A 20058-nucleotide genomic window follows, 5' to 3' on the forward strand; every position below is an offset into this window, starting at 1 on the left:
CTGGGTCCCTGCTGGGGAGTCTACAATCTGTCCTCTGTCGGGGGCTTGAGGCATTTCTGGGACTCAGATACCTCCAACAGCTCTCCCAGTATGCACCCCATCATAACCCAGTCCCCTCCATGCCGAGGCCCTCCTTCCTCCCTAGTTGTGGCCCCAACAAAAAAAAAGGCCCATGGCTGCAGTGCCACATGTAAAGGATGAAGACCTGGAGGCCCTTCTCCCTCTGAGTCTCCCTCCCATCGATGACCCTCCAGAAGCCCACTGGCTCCTCCTCACCCTCACTCACACTTCAACTCCCAATTGGATTGGCCTGTGGACCTACCTGCTGCATCTCAGTAGGAGAGAAAGAATCTAGACCTTAGGAACTTGGCCTCACAGCTCCGAGGCATTCACCACGTGGGCGAAGGGGTAGAGCAGAAGACGCTCAGTGAACATGTGCACTGAGGTGGGCGCCCAAAGAGCATGTGCAGTGAGATGTGCGCTTGCCTTAAGGGCTGTGGTGTCTCCCTCCTTGTCCCCCCTCCCCCTGCTCTTTCCTCCATCCCTTCCTAGGACCCCACTAAGGACTTTGGAATCCATCCTCCCTGTGTGTTTTTTTTTATGCCTCTGCAACTCAAATACCCAAATATCACCATTCAAAACTCACTCCGTGTTCACCTGACCCTCCTCCCTCTATGGCCCTTGTTCCTCCCTTTTCCAGGCCCCTCAAGGGAGCAAGTGCATGGTGGTGTCGCTGACTTCTAGTAGGAGGAAGAGGCTCTCTATCAGGCCATGGACCAAGTGGCCCAACCCATGGGAAGTCTGCCCACTTTCCCTCACACTCACTCACACTTCAACTTCTGGGAGGACTGATCTGTGGACCTACCTGATGTGTCATAGTCAGCAAGAAAGAAGTCACGACATTTCCTCCCACAGCTCTGCAGGAACAGAAGGCAGACAGCAAGACCCACGGGCAGCAGGAACTTGCATAGGAAGGGTCACGCACATTGAGCCAGGGACTTTCAGGGACAGCCAGAGTTTCCTCACTGTCACCATGATAGCAGCAGCTGCTGCCATCACACTGGCTGCAGCAGGGAGGCCCAGCCAGGGCTGCATATTCTGTGGAGGCAGCAGGAGCCAGGGACAAGTGGGCTCCCCACCTTTTACGAGTTGGGGAGGGAGCTCCTGGGTGCACCTGCAGCTGCCCAAACTGCAGCTGTAGACCCAGACCTCTAGCTCCATGGAACAGGCATATTGTGGCTGCAGATCCAAGCCTCCCTGTCCTCTTGGGGGGACCGTGAGCAGGCAGGATCTCTGCCCTCCCGGGTGCAGCTGCAACCAAACGATCTATGGCTGCAGACCCAGGAGCTGGGGACAAGTGGGAGCCCCACCCCTTCAGAGTTGGTGGATTGGGAGCTCCCCAGGAGCAGCTGCAACTGCCCTCCCAGGTGGAAGACCCAGGCGTGTCTGCAGCCTGCACTCTCTGAAGCCCAGGAAGGCCCCCACTGTCCCTGCAGGTTTGGAAGTGTCAGCTCCCACTGCCTGATCTCTCCCTGCTCCCAGAACCCACTCTGATTTCAGAGCAGGTTGGGAGCTGAGCCCCTGCACTGTCACAGCTCAGCCAAGTGTGCACATAGCCAGGCCAGCACTGGCGTGCCATCCCCCTGCCACCTCAGACACCTCCAGAATTTGATTTTTGAGGAACATGAGACGGGAAGCCAAGGGGGTGCTGAGGGCAGCTGGGTGGAGGCCTGCAGATGCCCCTTGGTGTGAGCAGCCTGGGCACCATAGACTGCAGTGGGAGGCAGACAGGCTCCAGAGCAGAAAGGGGCGGTCCCTGGCAAGGCCCCACCTTCAGACCAGGTACTGGCCAGGCGGCCAATCCCAGAGACCAGAGTGTGGACTTGTGGTGCCTTTTCTGGGCCCATCCGTGGCCACCCATGGACCAATGTACATGCACTTTCTCCCCTCTGAGGTCCGTAAATGCCTGGGACTCAGCCAGAGCAGGGCAAAGGATGGAGAGAAAATGGGATGACCAGCTGCAGAGAGGAGCTACCCTCTCCAGGGCCTCCTCTCTGCTGAGAGCTGCAGACGTTGGAAAGACCTGCCTGCAAAGAGGAGCCACACTCTTCAGGGCCTCCTCTCTGCTGAGAGCTGAACACTTGACAGAACAACCTGCCTAAAGAGGAACTACCCACTGCGGATCTCCTCTGAGCTGTTCTAACACACAATAAAGCTCCTCTTTGTCTTGTTTTTTAAAAAAGTGAATATACAATTTACTTAACATTCAAACTTAATTAAGACATGTGCAATATGGCAATTTTACTGGGGATTAAACCCTATCTAGGATGATTGCTTGCCGGAGCTTAGCAACAGGGTCCAGTTCACACTTAGCACTGATTAAATATTTTACTGAATAAATATAATACCAAACAAAATGCATTCAAATGCTTTCTAAAAAAAATTTTAAAGTCCTTTCTACTCAGGCTAATGACAAACACAATAAAGGCAGATATGCTAGTTTAACATAATTGGCTGATTTTATACAGCACTTATATCTTTTAGCCCACAAGTATATTATTAAATCATAGAGAACATCTAATACAACCATTTCTACAGAACTAGGAAATAAATTTCTAAGAAAGAAAGATTTTACAGACTCCATCTTTTATACCCACCCCAACAGTCTAACTCTAAAGAGGATGAAGCCAATGACTTTCCTCACAAGAGCTCATGACTAATGTAGCTTTGCTATCAAAATCTATATTTCTGATCCATTATGGGCATTGAGACAAGATTCAAATAGTCCCAAAGAAAGAACCACAATACACATTGTCATTGCCTATTCAGCAACAGCGAGCACTGCATCCAAAACTCTCATCCCAGGAATTAAATAAGATCAGCCACATTCATGGGCATCTCCTTTACTGTAGTATTGTAGAAAGTCTCAATGTCATGAAGAACCCTCTTGTCTTCTTCAGTAACAAAGTTTACAGCCACACCTTTCCTCCCAAATAGTCCCCCTCTGCCAATTCTGTGAATATAGTTTTCATGATTGGTAGGTAGATCATAATTTATAACCAAAGACAGTTGTTGCACATCAATCCCATGAGCCAACAAGTCAGTAGTGATCAGAACATGGCTTGACCCTGATCAGAATTCCCTCATGATAACATCTCTCTCCTTCTGGTCCATGTCACCATGCAGAGCAGAAACTGAAGTCTCTGGCATGCATTTTCTCAGTCAGCCAGTCCACTTTGGGCCTTGAGAAAAATAACAGCCTGCGTAATGGTCAGTGTCTCGTACAAGCCACAAAGTGTATCCAACTTCCACTCCTCTCTCTCAACATTAATATAAAACTTTTTGATTCCTTCAAGGGTCAATTATTCCTTTTTCACCAGAATTCGAATTGGATCTCTCATGAATTTTTTGGTCACTTCCAATACATCAGTTGGCATTGTGGCAGAAAGCAACACAACCTGAATACTTGTATTTAGTTTTTGGAAAATCTCATAGATTTCATCTTTAAACCCACGGCTCAACATTTCATCTGCTTCATCCCAAACAAGCATTTTGATCCATTTTGGAAAAAGATATCTTCTGTTTAACATATCAAACACTCTCCCAGGTGTACCAACAACAATATGTGGTGCTTCAGCCTGCAGTTTTTGCATTTCAGTTCGAACATTTGTTCCACCAATGCAGACATGACAAGTTGCTCCCATATAGTCTCCAAGTGCCAGAATTACCTTTTGGATCTGTGGAGCTAGTTCTCTGGTGAGGGCCAGCATTAGTGCTTGGGTCTCCAACTGTTGCAAGATGGAAATAGCAAATGTGGCTGTCTTGCCAGTACCTGACTGAGCTTGAGCAATCACATCATACCCTTTCATACAGGTAATAATAGCTCTCTGCTGAATAGCAGAAGACTTCTCAAAATCGTAAGCATAGATGCCCCAAAGAAGAGACTCCTTTAAATTCATATCATCAAAGTTATCAACAATCTCATTCCAGTTCCTCTCAATGACACCATCGGGGTCCATACCCTCTGGGCTGCCACGTTCTCTGTTATAATCCATGGAGCCACCAGACATGATCCAAAAAACCACTCAGTGCCCGACTGAAAAGTCCTCTTTGTCTTGTTTACCCTCCACTTGTCTGCGTACCTTATACTTCCTGGATGCAGGACAAGAACTTGAACAAAGGCGACACCAGCCACAGAGGTTTCCAGCCAGAAAATCGACACCCCAAAGATCCCATAACACCTGTATCCGCATCCACAGGGCATTTTTTAGTAAAAAGAAAGGGACATAAGAGAGCTTTTGTTTCTTTGCCCAAACAATTTCCTGCATCAAGAAACACTGGAAACACACAGTCCCATGTCACCCTTAGTGGAAGATGTATTTCTTTTCTGACAGAAATAAGGAATTTTATGTCTGTATTTACACGTGCTTTTTCCTAAGGATGTTGCTCTTTTGCCAAGGCTGGAGGGCAGTGGCACAACTCCTGGGCTCAAACAATCCTCATCCTCCAGCCTCCCAAGTGGGTGGTACTACAGGTGTGGACACAACACCTGAGCAATTGATTCATTTATTTTTTAGAGAGTGATCTCACTATGTTGTTCATGCTGGTCTCAAATTCTTGGGCTCAAGTGATCTTCCCACCTGGGCCAATTTTTATACATGCTTTGATTAATCACTTTTTTCTGTGATTCTGGGTTTTATGCCACGCTTCCAGTGAATGTAACAATAAAAGATCTTACAGGGCAATAATCCTACTGAATTTCTAATCAGACTAACAATTATTACACTTCAGCTTTTATGTCACCATTATGCTTAAATGACATATTGACCAAGACATAGAATCAAAGAGTCTGAGATTTTGACATTATTAACAAATCAACTTGAGAAATACACAATTGTAGACTATCAGGAAAATTCTTGCCTTGAAACTCACGTAGGATAGGTGAGACCCAAAGTTGGAGCTTATTCCAGGGGGGTTCTTGGCTTTGCCTCGGAGAGAATTTAAGCATGAGCTGGTGGTGTTAGACAGCAATACTTTTATAGAACAGTACGGCTCCTTTCTGAACAGGGCTAACCCACAGGCAGTGCGCCAGCAGGCAGCAACCTATGGGTTCTTGACAACTGTATTTATACTCATTTATACCAACTTTCAGTTCCATGTAAATGAAGGGGTAGGTTAATGCAAATTGAAGGGCGAGTTATTTAGAACTGTCTAGTAATGCAGGGGGACAGGGGAGGGTGAACTTCTGGTTCATTGCCATGGCAGTTGTAAACTGTCATGGCGCTGGTGGGAGTGTCATGTGCTAGTGAGCAATGAAGGCAGCTAGAGATTCCTCAATCATCTGCAGTCATCTCTGTCTGCGGGTTCATGAGGGTTTCTTCACCCTATCCTGTGAGGACTGTGAATTAAGTCCTGTCAGGACCTGGAATTAAGCGCTGTGTGTCTTCTACTTCAAAACTACAAGAGAATGCAGGGTTTTCTTTCTCATTAAAATCAGGTGTCCCTTTAATCATTCCAAGCATATTTTTTATTGCATGCAGCCATTTAAAGTTTGCTTTTTCACAAATATTTGGCCTAAATTTTCTATTCAGCTTCAGTTTCAGCTTAGGATATTTAGGAAGACAAAGTAGCCAAATTCTATGCCAGCAAGATTTCTGATATCCCTATACTACTTTGTGATCCTGATAATTCTTATGTGACCATCATATCTAACCAATAACACATCATCAGTACTATAAACAACATAACATTTGGAGTTATGGTTATCATGTGAACATTCTCCTTCAATAATAGGTAATATTTTTAGATGTAACTTTGAATAGAAATCTAGTTATGTGCTTAATATATTGATATACTGCCAGTCAGTGAAGCTACAAACGTATATTAATCATAGGTAGAGTAATAATCTGCCATGTTTAATGATGATTGTAAAAACTCCTAATATTATGTATAGAAAAAAAGAATAGTCTTTCATATGAGTAATTGGGAAATAGATTGAGAGTCAATAAAAAAAGAGCACACATAAGTTAGAAAATATCTGGAAGAATGTTATATTCTTCTTGATTACACCCATGTTTATATAAATGTATGCATTATAACATAAATGTCTTTATATTGATACAAATTCTTGGTAAACATAGTGAAAAACATTCATTTGTATCACGTTTTAATTTTGCTTGTTGAAAAATCACAAAACGCATTGGTAACTTGATGGGGATGGCATGGAATCTATAAATTACCTTGGGCAGTATAGCCATTTTCAAGATATTGATTCTTCCTACCCATGAGCATGGAATGTTCTTCCATTTGTTTGGATCCTCTTTTATTTCAATGAGAGTGGTTTGTAGTTCTCCTTGAAGAGGTTCTTCACGTCCCTTGTAAGTTGGATTCCTAGGTATTTTATTCTCTTCAAAGCTATTGTGAATGGGAGTTCACTCATGATTTGGCTCTCTGTTTGTCTGTTATTGGTGTATAAGAATGCTTGTGATTTTTGCACATTGATTTTGTATCCTGAGACTTTGCTGAAGTTGCCTATCAGCTTAAGGAGATTTTGGGCTGAGATGATGGGGTTTTCCAGATATACAATCATGTCATCTGCAAACAGGGACAATTTGACTTCCTCTTTTCCTAATTGAATACCCTTTATTTCTTTCTCCTGCCTGATTGCCCTGGCCAGAACTTCCAACACTATGTTGAATAGGAGTGGTGAGAGAGGGCATCCCTGTCTTGTGCCAGTTTTCAAAGGGAATGCTTCCAGTTTTTGCCCATTCAGTATGATATTGGCTGTGGGTTTGTCATAAATAGCTCTTATTATTTTGAGATACGTCCCATCAATATCTAATTTATTGAGAGTTTTTAGCATGAAGGTTGCTGAATTTTATCAACGGCCTTTTCTGCATCTATTTAGATAATCATGTGATTTTTGTCATTGGTTCTGTTTATATGCTGGATTACATTTATTGATTTGCATATGTTGAACCAGCCTTGCATCCCAGGGATGAAGTCCACTTGATCATGGTGGATAAGCTTTTTGATGTGCTGCTGGATTCGGTTACCAAAGACTTTCTTCACAGAATTGGAAAAAACTACTTTAAAGTTCATATGGAACCAAAAAAGAGCCCACATCAACAAGTCAATCCTAAGCCAAAAGAACAAAGCTGGAGGCATCACGCTACCTGACTTCAAACTATACTACAAAGCTACAGTAACCAAAACAGCACAGTACTGTTACCAAAACAAAGATATGGACCAATGGAACAGAACAGAGCCATCAGAAATAATGCCACATATCTACAACTATCTGATCTTTGACAAACCTGACAAAAACAAGCAATGGGGAAATGATTACCTATTTAATAAATGGTGCTGGGAAAACTGGCTAGCCATATGCAGAAAGCTGAAACTGGATCCCTTCCTTACACCTTATACAAAAATTAATTCAAGATGGATTAAAGACTTAAATGTTAGACCTAAAACCATAAAAACCCTAGAAGAAAACCTAGGCAATACCATTCAGGACATAGGCATGGGCAAGGACTTCATGTCTAAAACACCAAAAGCAATGGCAACAAAAGCCAAAATTGACAAATGGGATCTGATTAAACTCAAGAGCTTCTGCACAGCAAAAGAAACTACCATCAGAGTGAACAGGCAAACCTACAGAATGGGAGAAAATTTTTGCAATCTACTCATCTGACAAAGGGCTAATATCCAGAATCTACAATGAACTCAAACAAATTTACAAGAAAAAAACAAACAACCCATCAAAAAGTGGGCCAAGGATATGAACAGACACTTCTCAAAAGAAGACATTTATGCAGCCAAAAGACACATGAAAAAATGCTCATCATCACTGGCCATCAGAGAAATGCAAATCAAACCCACAATGAGATACCATCTCACACCAGTTAGAATGTCGATCATTAAAAAGTCAGGAAACAACAGGTGCTGGAGAGGATGTGGAGAAGTAGGAATACTTTTACACTGTTGGTGGGACTGGAAACTAGTTCAACCATTGTGGAAGTCAGTGTGGTGATTCCTCAGGGATCTAGAACTAGAAATACCATTTGACCCAGCCATCCCATTACTGGGTATATACCCAAAGGATTATAAATCATGCTGCTATAAAGACACACGCACACGTATGTTTATTGCAGCACTATTCACAATAGCAAAGACTTGGAACCAACTCAAATGTCCAACAATGATAGACTGGATTAAGAAAATGTGGCACATATACACCATGGAATACTATGCAGCCATAAAAAAGGATGAGTTTATGTCCTTTGCAGGGACATGGATGAAGCTGGAAACCATCATTCTCAGCAAACTATCACAAGGACAAAAAACCAAACACCGCATGTTCTCACTCATAGGTGGGAATTGAACAGTGAGAACACATGGAAACAGGAAGGGGAACATCACACACTGGGGCCTGTTGTGGGGTAGGGGGAGTGGGGAAGGATAGCATTAGAAGATATACCTAATGTTAAATGACGAGTTAATGGGTGCAGCACACCAACATGGCACATGTATACATATGTAACTAACCTGCACATTGTGCATATGTACCCTGGGGGAGGGATAGCTTTAGGAGATATACCTAATGCTAAATGGCGAGTTAATGGGTGCAGCACACCAGCATGGCACATGTATACGTATGTAACTAACCTGCACATTGTGCACATGTACCCTAAAACCTAAAGTATAATAATAAAAAAAGTATAATAAAAAATAAAAAATAAAAAATAAAAAATAAAAAATTTCCAGTGCCTACTACACATAAAAGAAGGATGGCCACAATTACTGGTTCTAATCAGCATTGTATTGGGTGGGTCCATCCAATGTTGTAAAATAGGAAAAAGGAAAAATTATAGTGTTTGAAATGTCAGAAACAAGCTGTTGTTATTCAAAGATGATATGATTGTGTATGTTGAAAATCAGAAAGGATCTAGAGATAAATTTGGAATGAGGATATTTAGCAAGTTTACTGCATAGAAAAACAATATACAAACATGATACCTGTTGGTTGAATGGAAGAAAAAAGTGTTTTTTCTGTTCTTGCCCTACAACCAGTAACATCAAAGACTTCTGTGACCAAATATGTGGGGGCTTTTCTCCACACACCGAGCAAGCAATCAGTTTTGCAGCATACACGAGCTGGGTATCCTCTCATTCAACTCCAATAGGATCTACCTGGAGATAGCATCAGATTGCACAGGTTGAGGGCTCAGTCCCACAAGAGGGCCCTGCCAATTGCTTCAAGCCCTAGGTTGTTTTACTGTGTTTCTGACACACCAGCTATAAATTGAATTTCCCATGACTCCTACTCGAGTTCAATTAATTTACTAAAACATCTCATGACTCAGTGAAACATATACATTTATGGGTTGATTTAAACAGGATATTAGAAAGGATCCAGTTAAAGAGATGCATAAGGTAAGGAATGAGTTAAGGGGTAGGGAGCGTCCATGCCCTCTGTGGAAATGCTGCGCTCCATGTGCGCAGCTATCCAGAAGCTCTCTGAACCCTATCCTTTTGGGTTTTCATGGAGGTTTCCATTATGCAGGTGTGATCGATTAAACCACTGGCTGGCCATTGGTGATCAACTTAACCTTCAGCCCTTCTCCCTTCCCTGAAGGTTTGGGGTGGGGCTGAAAGTCCCAGCCCTCTAATCCCCCATCCCAAAGCTACCTAGGGGCTGCTAGGCATCAGTCCAACTCATTAGCATACAAAAAGACATCACTTTGTGGAGATTCTAAAAATATTAAGAGTTGTATGCCAGTATAGAGGGTAGAGGACCAAATATATATTTATATATTTCATAATATCACAAGTGTGTGTACCAGTGTAATCAGAATAGAAAATTTCAAAAATGATACTTTTCCTTTTTTTTTTAAACAGAGTCTCACTCTGTCACCCAGGCTGGAGTTGCAGTGGCCTGAACATAACTACCTACGTCCTCGACCTCCTGAGTTCAAGGGATCCTCTCAACGTAGCCTCAAGAGTAACTGGGACTAAGGCTACATATATACATGCATACATTCATGCATTCATTCATTTATTTTGCAGTGAGGAGGTCTCACTATGTTGCCCAAGCTGGTGTCAGTTTCCTGAGCTCAAGAAATCCTCCTGTCTCAGCATCCCAAAGTGCTGGGATTACAGGCTTGAGCCACCACACCTGGCCACCATTTTCAATAGTATCAAATATTTGGGAATAAAATGAACAAAAAGTGTGCAAGACTTCTTTGGAGAAAGCTGCAAAAGTTTATTTTGATATTTTTACGTCAAATATCTTAGATAAAAACAGTTTGTGTTGTTTCAGTTTGTCTTCATTTAAACCTGTGGTTGCCTGTCACCTATAATAGAAATATAACAGGAGGGAACATTAGTAGCAGAACTGTATTCAGATGACATTAAAGGTTTGCAAAGGACACCAAAGTTTTGGTTTTATACCATGGACTAAAACCAGAAGCCTAAGAGTAACCCGATGGCTAACATTCAGTTAGACCTCTGTAGAGACTTTGAAGACAGGCTTCCAAGTATATACATTAGCAACATTTTTAAAACATCCTGCTTTCTGTAGTTCAAGGAAACCAAAAACTGTCTAACTTCAGAACACTTTAAATCAAGTGAACCTATTAAAAGGTGGCTCAAAGTGAAAAGGAAACATTGTGTATTGTTTTAATAAAAATATGACCAACACACAACAAACCTAAGAAACAAAAGGAATTTACAAACAATGTATAATGTAATGCAATGTTTTGCCCTGAAATAATAGTCTGGATGTTCAACAAGCTCCTGGGAAACAGTTTATGTCACATTAGGAACTGCAAAAGTGCAGTGAATTGAAAGGTCAGTACTGCATTTGTTTTTTCTCTTTGCACAGAAGTCCAAAAATATTGCTTGGGGCTAGTTCATCCTTCTGTGGTCTGTAAGGTACGGTAACCATTTGTCCAAGATTTTCACCTACCATCCTGATGTCAATATGAAGAGTCCCTCTTTTTACACTTGAAAGTATTCCCATTGGTAAAATAAATTACATGGTCACATTCAGTTTAATCTATCACTATTATTTTTGACATCAAAATGGGAAAGAGGCATATATCATGAACAGTGGGGCAAAAAAAGAAATGGAGGGAGAGGAAAATAGAAAAGGACAGTAAGACATCTGGAAAAGCCAAATATTTGTTTCTAAAAGTTAAGTGTTTTTGAGGGATAAGTGGGAAATTTCAGAAGTTTTCCCACAGTCTTTGTGATGCTTAGATGTTCAGGTATTACTGGAATAAATTAACTAATGTATGTGTTCCTAGCATATCAATCATTTCATTCATATTTTGAAAATACTAGAATTCAAGAATGTATTCACTTTCGATTATACCATATATTCAGTATCTGTTAGGGTCTCGTTCATATTCCATGTTGAGCTTTTTCCATTTTCTTCAAGAGTGTGTAAATTATTACCCTATTCATAGCTATTTTTCAAAAGAACAATATTTTAAATGTATTACTTTTGGATTACATTTCCTTTTACTAATGTTTCATACCTGTCTCTTATTAAGTACCTCTTTCCTTTTCCCTTAGATTTATTCTATTGCTCTTTATAATTTTCATCAATATTTTCCTTTCTCGTGTAATTTTCTGTTTTAACAAGATATTCACTTAAGACTATCTTCCTAAGAATACAATTGAGGATTGTTCAATGGGCTCCTGGAAATAATTGAAAACTATCTTTCATGTAAATAGTCTAATGGAATGGTTCAGCAGTGTAGAGTAAAAACATTTAGGCAATTTCTTCCATAAACATGGAATGCTTCCTATAAATTCAGAAGCTCTTCTGATTAACAGTCATCAATTTGGAAAATATGTGGAAAAGATACTTTCATGAAGCAAGTTGCCCACTCATTTTCTTAGGAACCATGAAATCTCAACTCAGATATTATAACTGGAGTGAAACTGATTGTTATGAAAAACAAATCATATCTTTGTATTCTATCCAACGGAACATGAGGATACAGATATCAACTTTGAAACAGATGTTAATACATCTGATTTGCATTTACTATTTTCAATAACAGCAAAAGATGGTTGTAGAATTTATGGAATTCATCCAGAATCTCACAAATAATGTTAGAGCTGGTACTAGAATCTGCTTAAGGTGCTCAGGATATTTCACACAAACTGGTATTACAAATGCGTTATATATTTGTTAAAAGCAGAAATTAGAAAAAAATCTGAAAATTGTTAGTTGTTGGGTATAATCAGAAGTAAGAATATGCTTTCATATTTGATGATTCAATGTGGGTTTGACCCAATTTGTGTCTGTGTCTGATAGTGTTTAAGTCTTACAGTCAGGCAATTGGGGTCTGAACAACCTTTCAAAGAAAGTCTGCATTTGAACTCTGATTTTAAAGGGATAGTCATGTTCTCTCTTATTATCAAAAGTATAATATCGTGGAAAACAGAAAGCACATAATAATGGATAGCATACCTCCTTCTGGCATTTTAAATTGTTCTGATTTTGGCAGAATCTTCCCCTGGTCATCAGGACCATTTCCGCATTCATCCCCAGTCTTTGACTGAGACAGCTCCTGGAGATCAGCTTCCAGGTCAGGCACTAAAAAATACAAAGATTATCGATTGAAGCAGGCAAACAAGAAAGATAAAGAAGGAAATGATAATATTCTTTTCCTCAATGTTATGAAATAAAAGGCTGCAGGCGACTGTGGTAATAAATGTGATGCAAAGATGTCCCACCTTTGTTTTCCTGTATTATGAAATCTAATCTTAAATGACAATCTGAGGAAAAATCACACCACACTTACATTTCCTAGACTTTACCATTGTGTATTATAAACAGTGAGTGTCGGCTATCTAGGAAACCTAAAGACTGCCCAATGGATAGCATTTTAATAATAACTTAAATGTAATTTTCTGAAAGATTAGATGAATATATTGGTGAGCCTATGACAAATCTTACAGTCCTGACACTCATCACCTGTTGAGGTCACTTGAAAATTTTTTGGTTAAAATTAAACAAACTTAGGTCCAAAGGCCCTATATGTAACTTTCCATAAATGAATCCCATTCACAAAAAAGTACCAAATATAACAGCAAAATCGCTGTCTTCCACAAGAGTACAGAAACTTAAGTGAAAAAAAATTAATGGGCATTGTTGACAGTCATATGCTGGAAACCCCTTAACAGTGAATTGCTAAAGTAACCCATGACCCAAATTCTGTCAATGTTTAACCTCAAAATGCTATCTGTTGAGGAAATAATTTCTGTTTTATGATAATCTTATTGTACTTCAAGTTTTCTAATTATAAAAGTATATAAACAACTCTTTAAAAGCCCTTTAAAATCATACTAATATAGCTACCTGTATGCCAATGTCCTGAATTATCCAGATTTTACCAAACATACTGTTAAAAATACAAAGCAAAGGAAAGAGTGGCTGTCATTCATTGAGCTCTTTTCTGGCGTTGCTATCCTGCTTCACTGAACTTTGTTTTGTCCTGAGCCAATACTGAAGTACTTACAGTACAGACACATTTGAGTATTAACATTTCAAGCAAAATCATTCACGTTTTCTAATGTGAATGGTAGGGAGAACACAAACCTTGGAATGAAATATGAATTCCTTCTCCATGAGTCAAGTGTTCTTGGTAAGCCTCCATTTCAGAGCCTCAGTTTTCTTATTTATAAAATGGGGCTAACATCCTTATGCAAATGAGCTTTATTCAGTGTATTCAGGTAGGGTGACTTGGCATTCTACATGCTATTAAAGGGTGCATACAATACTGTGGACACCTCGGCTGAGAAGATCAGACAACAACATTCTAAGAAGATCAAAGTAAACTACTGAAATAATGTACATTTTTGTACATCAAATTAAACAGTTTCATCTGATTTAGCAAGGACTGTATTTTCAAGCATACAAAATATATTTCAAAGGTAAGAGAAGATTCATTATATCCAGGGACTCTATGAAGCTGCAAACTATACTCTTCACTTTTCCAGCCAACTCTCAGCAAATGTTTGAGATCCTTTCCTAATGTTTTCTTTCCTTCTGTCATGGCATAGGCCTCCTCCCCTCCCCATAGACGTTCTTTCTTTCCCTTCCCAGCACCTTGAATCTCAGCTGCACCCTGATCTTCTTCTCTCTCCTGACCAGGTGCAGGATCCTGACTTTCAGTTGGTGGTTCCTCTTGCTGAGGCTCCTCATCACTGGGCTCCTGGAACCAGGGGTGTGTGTGTGCAGATAAAAAGTTTTGTTATCAATACATTTCAATAATACAAATATACAGAATACATAGATATTTCTGATCATAAGTCTAAAGACATTTCTCCAACACTATTCCACATACTTATTTTTTATAAAGTTACTCTTCCCACAGAGAGGTTACTCTAAGACAGCTGCCCTCAAGGGCTTTGGAAGCTGTTTTAATCTAAGCTGGGATGAATGTGTGTAATCTTTTGCAAATAAGCATGAGAAGGAAATCATGGGCAAAATCTGTGGAACACAAGATCATCCATCCAGACAACAGAAGAACTTAATCCTCTTGGACTAGTCTTTCCTTCATGAGATGCCATGATTATTTTTATCAGCATGGGAGACCTTTATTGGTATGTCTATACTGGTTCAACAACAATTACAAAACATAGTTTTGCAACAACAAGTTACAAAAATAACTTTCTGCTAATAGAAAACATCAAAGGTTAAGGCACTCACCAGCATAGGCCCAATCAGCTCAGGAGGTGGTACACTTCTCCTTGGTCTAGGCCTATATGTTGATCTTCCTCGCCAAATCATATTTCACACTGCAAACAGAATACTGTGAATTGGTAAATGCACTTGAAAAGACAGCTATATTTGACCACTTCCATGACCAAATGTTAACTTGTCATTTTTTAAAAGTTTGTAAATACTTTCGAACTAAGTCTCAGGGCAAGTGTAAGTATGTGTGCCTTCTGAATGCTTGGGAAGCCATTAAGTTGGTGAAGCTAGCTGAGCAATTTCTTAAGGCTCCTGGCAAAAGACAGGATATTTCCGATGAGGTTTGGTTTCACAACTGAACTCTCCTCCGTGGAGACATTTGGGAAAATACAGCCAGAGAATTAAAACTGCAGTGACCACGGCTTTTGTCACACACCCATTTGCTAGGCCCATTTCCCCCCAAAATCAAATTTTGTTGGAATGCAGAGCCCCGCCCATTCAAACCTCCACGGTGGAGTTGAGAAGTTGCCACACAGCTCTGGGCCCTCCTCACTGTACACCTCTGCCAGGCGCTTTACAGACCTCAGGGCCATAGTCACCAACCCGCAGCGTTCCCAGTTCCCTTCCTTAATGCCCACCCGGCTCCTTCCCGGGTCGACACGGAGGAGTCTGAAATCTGTCCTCGGTCGAGGGTTCCAGGGACTCAGATACCTGCCCCGGCACCCCCAGCACTCACCCCATCTTCATCTGACCCCTCTCAACTACGCGGCCCACCTTCTTCCCTCATTCTGACTTCACCACAACAAGGCCCATGGCAGTGCCACCTCACGAGGAGAAGGATGATCACTTTGAGACCCTTTGGCCTCTGAGGCCACGGGCCACGCTGTCCCACGCTCCGGACAGCCACTGGCTCCTCCTCACACGCACTCACACTTCAACCCTTGGGAGGACTGGCCTGCGGACCTACCAGCTGCGTCTCAGTAGGACAGAAAAAGTCCAGACGGCAGGAACGCGACCCTCACACCCTCACAGCTCCAGGGCATTCACCACGTGGGCAAAGGAGCCGAGGGGAAGACACCCAGTGGACATGCGCAGTGAGGTCGGTGCCTGCCTAGTGGGCTGTGGCGCCTCTCCTCGCCCCACCCCATGCCGCGCCCCGCAGTCCTCTACCCTCTCCCAGGTTCCCACTGAAGACTTCGGAATGTGTCTTCTGTGGGCGGTTTCATATGCCTCCGGGACACAAATACCACAAATAGTTTCCCCCTTCAAAACTCACTCCATGTTCACTAGGTCCTCCTCCCCTCTATGGCCCTCCTTCCTCCCCTGTCTGGGACCCCCACGGCAGCAAGGCCATGGCTATGTCGCCACCTGTTAGGAGAAGGACAGGAACCTCAAGCACCTCCCCACCGGAGGCCATAGACCGCACCGCGGGCTCCTCCTCAAACTCTCTCCCACTTCAACTCTGGGAAGACTGATCTTCGGACTTACTGGCTGACTCCTAGTCAGCAACACAGAAGGAAGTCATGATGTTTCCTTGCACAGCTCTGCAGGGACAGAAGGCAGACAGCAAGGCACATGGACAACAAAGGACTTGGGCAGCAAGGAGCGTGCACGCTGAGTCAGGCACATGCAAGGCCAGCCGGGGTTTTCCCACTGTCCCCAGACTCACATCCCTAAGGTGTTTGTAGTAGAAGGAAAGGGACAAAGAGGCTTTGTTCCCTCTCTTGCCCTACCATTCTCATGCATCCAGAAACACTGGGGACAGTCCCATGTCACCATGAGTGGAGGATGTGGCTCAGAAAAACCTTTTGTGACATAAATAAATTATTTTATTATATATATTTATACATACTTTTTTCTCATTTATATATGCATGGGTTTCTGCCATGTTGCAGGAAATATCTGGGATGCTGGAAATGTGAAGACCAAGGAACCACACGTGGTATGTCCCACGGAGGCTACCACACTGTGGTGGGGCAGACAGACAGTTAAACAGAAGAGCAGTTGAACTGCAAAGGAGATAAACGGGGAATGGACCCAGGGGAGTAAAGAGCAATGAATGTCGTGGCCAAGAAGCAAGGTAGAAAACAACACAATTTCTCAAGAAGATAATATTTCTACATTGCCTTTGCACCTTTTTTGAAAATGAGTTTATCATGTCTGTGAACATATTGCTGGACTCCATTCTGATCTGTTGATTTTTCCCCAGTACCACATTCCCTGGATTACTATAGAATTAACATGACTCTTGAAATTAGGTAGTGTGAGTTCCCCAAAGTTATAGTTCAGAATCGTTTTGGTTGTTCTGGTTCATTTTCCTTTCCATAGAATTTTGAAAAAACGACTCCAATGTAGTGGGTTGTATAAGTTCATGCAGTTTCGCTTTGAAAGGAAGCAGATAAATGTGTTAGTAGCTATGGGAGGACATGGGGGAAGAAGGTGAGTTCCCCCCTTAGCTTGGGGAATGATCCCATTTAGAGGGAGGAGTTGGTGGTTCAGGAGAGAGGAATGATCATTGCAGGAGCAAAGCTCCTGAAAAGGTGGGAGGCATGGGATCCTGAGCTGAGGTGAGGGGCTGGCTTTAGTTAGGAGCATTGTATGCAGAAGGGCAGCAGAGAATGCCAGGGCAAGCACAGGTAGACTGGGTTTTGGAAGCTCTAAGAGTTCCCAGCAGATCGCTTCTCTCCTCTGAATGAATCATTATGGGAGGTCATTCAAATGGAGGAGAGTTTCTAGCATTGTATGGGTGTTTATATAACTATAGAGAAAGTTTCTGTCATCTTAGAAAATACATCCATCATCATGAACAGAATATTCCTAGAAATATGAATGTTGAAGGTAAGCGCTCAGACAGGAATGGGGAACACGTTATTGGAAACATGTGGACACACAATCCTTGTAAGAAAGTAGCAGAGAATTTGGCTAGATTGCATTCTCTTAGATGCAGAGTAGAACTTGTAAGTGATGAAATTGCATATGTAGCTAAGAACATTTCTAAGCAAAGTATTGAAGTTGTGGCCTGGTTTCTCCTCACTGCTGGTTGCAAAATGTAAGGGAGGAGAAATAAAACAACAACAGAATTGCTGAGCAAAAAGGAATCAGCCCTTGATTATTTAGAAGATTCTCAGCCTACCCAGATAGCAAGCTCTGGAAATAGGGCCAAGGGTGTAGCGGGACAACTGATTACTAAAGATATGAGCTATGTGAGTCATGGATCCAGTCAACCATCTCAGCAGAATGCAGGGAAGGAGATGCATTTATCCAGGAAAGATCTAGGGAGGACTCAGGGTCTGTTGGCATGGATGCCATGAATTGCATCAGAGGCCAACATGTTTTTGAGGATTTTATACCAAAAGAAGCACAGCCAGCCTGAAATGAAAGGGACAGAAATGGGACAAAATAAAGGAAGAGTGACTTTGAGGGGAGAGCTACAGATGCAGAGGCTGGCAAGCTGCCACTGCCTCTATAGGCCCAGACAGCAATGACCTGGGGAACAGGAATCCAGACGCCTCTTCCTGAGCTCCAGATGGCAGAGCCACCTCCTCACTTTCAGAAAACAGGGCTTCTGCCCAGGGGTGAGGGAGCAGGGCTAACACTCAGGGCCAAGAGGGCAGAGCTGCCACCCTACTAGGCCCAGAGGACACATCATCAAGCCAAAGAGGACCATTCTGAAGCCTTAAAATCTCTTAAAGTCTGAAACCTTGCTTGGACTCCATGACTCCTTTTCTCCTTCCATCTTCTCCATTTTGGAATAGGAATGTTTCTACTATGCCTGCACCTTCATGCTGTTTTGGAAGCAGATAACATCTTGTCTGGTTTCACAAGTTCACAGATGAAAATAATTTTGCCCCAGAATACAACATACTCTGACTCTCACCCTTTCCTGATTTTGATGACATTTGAATGAGATTTGGGATTTAGAGTTGATGCTGGAAAGAATTACGAGTTTTGAGGATGTTGAGATGAGATGAATGTATTTTAGATGTGAGGGAACATGAATCTGAGGTGCCAGATGGTGGACTTTTACATGTTAAATTATGTCCCCTTCAGAAATTTATGCACGCATAAATCATACATATTGCATGTACCGTTCCAGAACACCACAATAAAGCAAGTCGCACACATTTTTTTATTTCCTAGTGCATATAAGAGTGATGTTTATAGTATGTTTTCACTCATAAGTGGGAACTAAGCTATGTGGATGCAAAGGCATAAGAATGATACAATGGACTTTGAGGACTCAGGCGAAAGGGTGGGAGGGGGGTGAGGGATGAAAGACTACAAATTGGTTTCAGTGTATACTGCTCGGGTGATGGGTGCATCAAAATCTCACAGATCACCACTAAAGAACTTACTCATGTAAACAAATACCACCTGTTCCCCCAAAAACCTATTGAAATAAAAAATTTAAAAAATAATAATAAAATAAAATAAAAGTGATGTTCACACTACACTACAATCAGTTAACTGTGCAATAGTATTATGTCAAAAAATGTACATAACTTAATTGGAAAATACTGTATTGCTAAAACATGCTAAAGATCATCTGGGCCTTCAATGCGTTGTAACTTTTGGGCTAGTAGAGAGTCTTGCCTGGATGTACATGGCTGCTGACTGATCAGGGTGCTGGTTGCTGAAAATTGGGTGGCTGTGGCAATTTATTTTCTTTTTTATTTACTTTTTAACAAGCTAATACTACATGGAGGGCTGTGGCAATTTCTTAAAATAAGACGACAATGAAATTTACTCCATTGATGTACTCTTCCTTTCACGAAAGATTTCTCCGTAACAGGCAATGCTGCTTGATAGCATTTTACCTACAGTAGAACTCCTTTATAAATTGGAGTCAGATGTCTCAAATCCTGCCATTACCTAATCAACTCATCCTTTGCTGTCATTTCCACAGTGTTCACAGCATCTTCACTGGGAGTAGATTTCATCGCAGGAAACTACTCTCTTTATTCATCCATAAGAAGCAGCTCCTTGTAGGTTGCCTGTTCACTCTGATGGTAGTTTCTTTTGCTGTGCAGAAGCTCTTGAGTTTAATTAGATCCCATTTGTCAATTTTGGCTTTTGTTGCCATTGCTTTTGGTGTTTTAGACATGAAGTCCTTGCCCATGCCTATGTCCTGAATGGTAATGCCTAGGTTTTCTTCTAGAGTTTTTATGGTTTTAGGTCTAACATTTAAGTCTTTAATCCATCTTGAATTGATTTTTGTATAAGGTGTGAGGAAGGGATCCAGTTTCAGTTTTCTACATACAGCTAGCCAGTTTTCCCAGCACCATTTATTAAATAGGGAATCCTTTCCCCATTTCTTGTTTTTGTCAGGTTTGTCAAAG

The 20058-nt window shown here is 41.7% G+C and overlaps 1 protein-coding gene and 1 pseudogene across 2 annotated transcripts; both read right to left on the reverse strand.

Annotated features, from left to right (window-relative positions):
• Positions 1-2826: 2826 nt before the first annotated feature.
• On the reverse strand, positions 2827-4070 carry LOC100452450 (eukaryotic initiation factor 4A-II-like; annotated as a pseudogene).
• A 6176-nt stretch (positions 4071-10246) lies between these two features.
• Positions 10247-16297, reverse strand: XAGE3 (X antigen family member 3). 2 transcript variants are annotated; one of them, XM_054544229.1, is made up of 5 exons: positions 16208-16297; positions 14735-14823; positions 14132-14237; positions 12491-12616; positions 10247-10358 (listed from the first exon to the last, which is right to left on the reverse strand). In XM_054544229.1, the coding sequence occupies exons 2-5, from the start codon at positions 14813-14815 to the stop codon at positions 10336-10338; spliced, it is 336 nt and encodes a 111-aa protein (XP_054400204.1). In that variant the 5' UTR covers positions 14816-14823; positions 16208-16297; the 3' UTR covers positions 10247-10335. The 2 variants fall into 2 exon arrangements, with proteins under 2 accessions (XP_054400204.1, XP_002831720.1); XM_002831674.4 differs by lacking the exon at positions 16208-16297 and adding an exon at positions 15687-15764.
• Between the last annotated feature and the right edge of the window lie 3761 nt (positions 16298-20058).

Source organism: Pongo abelii, chromosome X (assembly GCF_028885655.2).
Source record: "Pongo abelii isolate AG06213 chromosome X, NHGRI_mPonAbe1-v2.0_pri, whole genome shotgun sequence".
In the NCBI taxonomy this organism is placed as follows: domain Eukaryota; kingdom Metazoa; phylum Chordata; class Mammalia; order Primates; family Hominidae; genus Pongo; species Pongo abelii.

What these genes read in the sequence shown, in the direction of transcription:
- XAGE3 (XM_054544229.1), bottom strand. Translation starts at nt 14,815, where the DNA reads ATGATTTGGCGAGGAAGATCAACATATAGGCCTAGACCAAGGAGAAGT. An exon ending in AGCTGATTGGGCCTATGCTG is followed by an intron (nt 14,238 to 14,734) that starts GTGAGTGCCTTA and finishes CCCTGGTTCCAG; the next exon opens with GAGCCCAGTGATGAGGAGCC. An exon ending in GGGTGCAGCTGAGATTCAAG is followed by an intron (nt 12,617 to 14,131) that starts GTGCTGGGAAGG and finishes TGTATTTTTTAG; the next exon opens with TGCCTGACCTGGAAGCTGAT.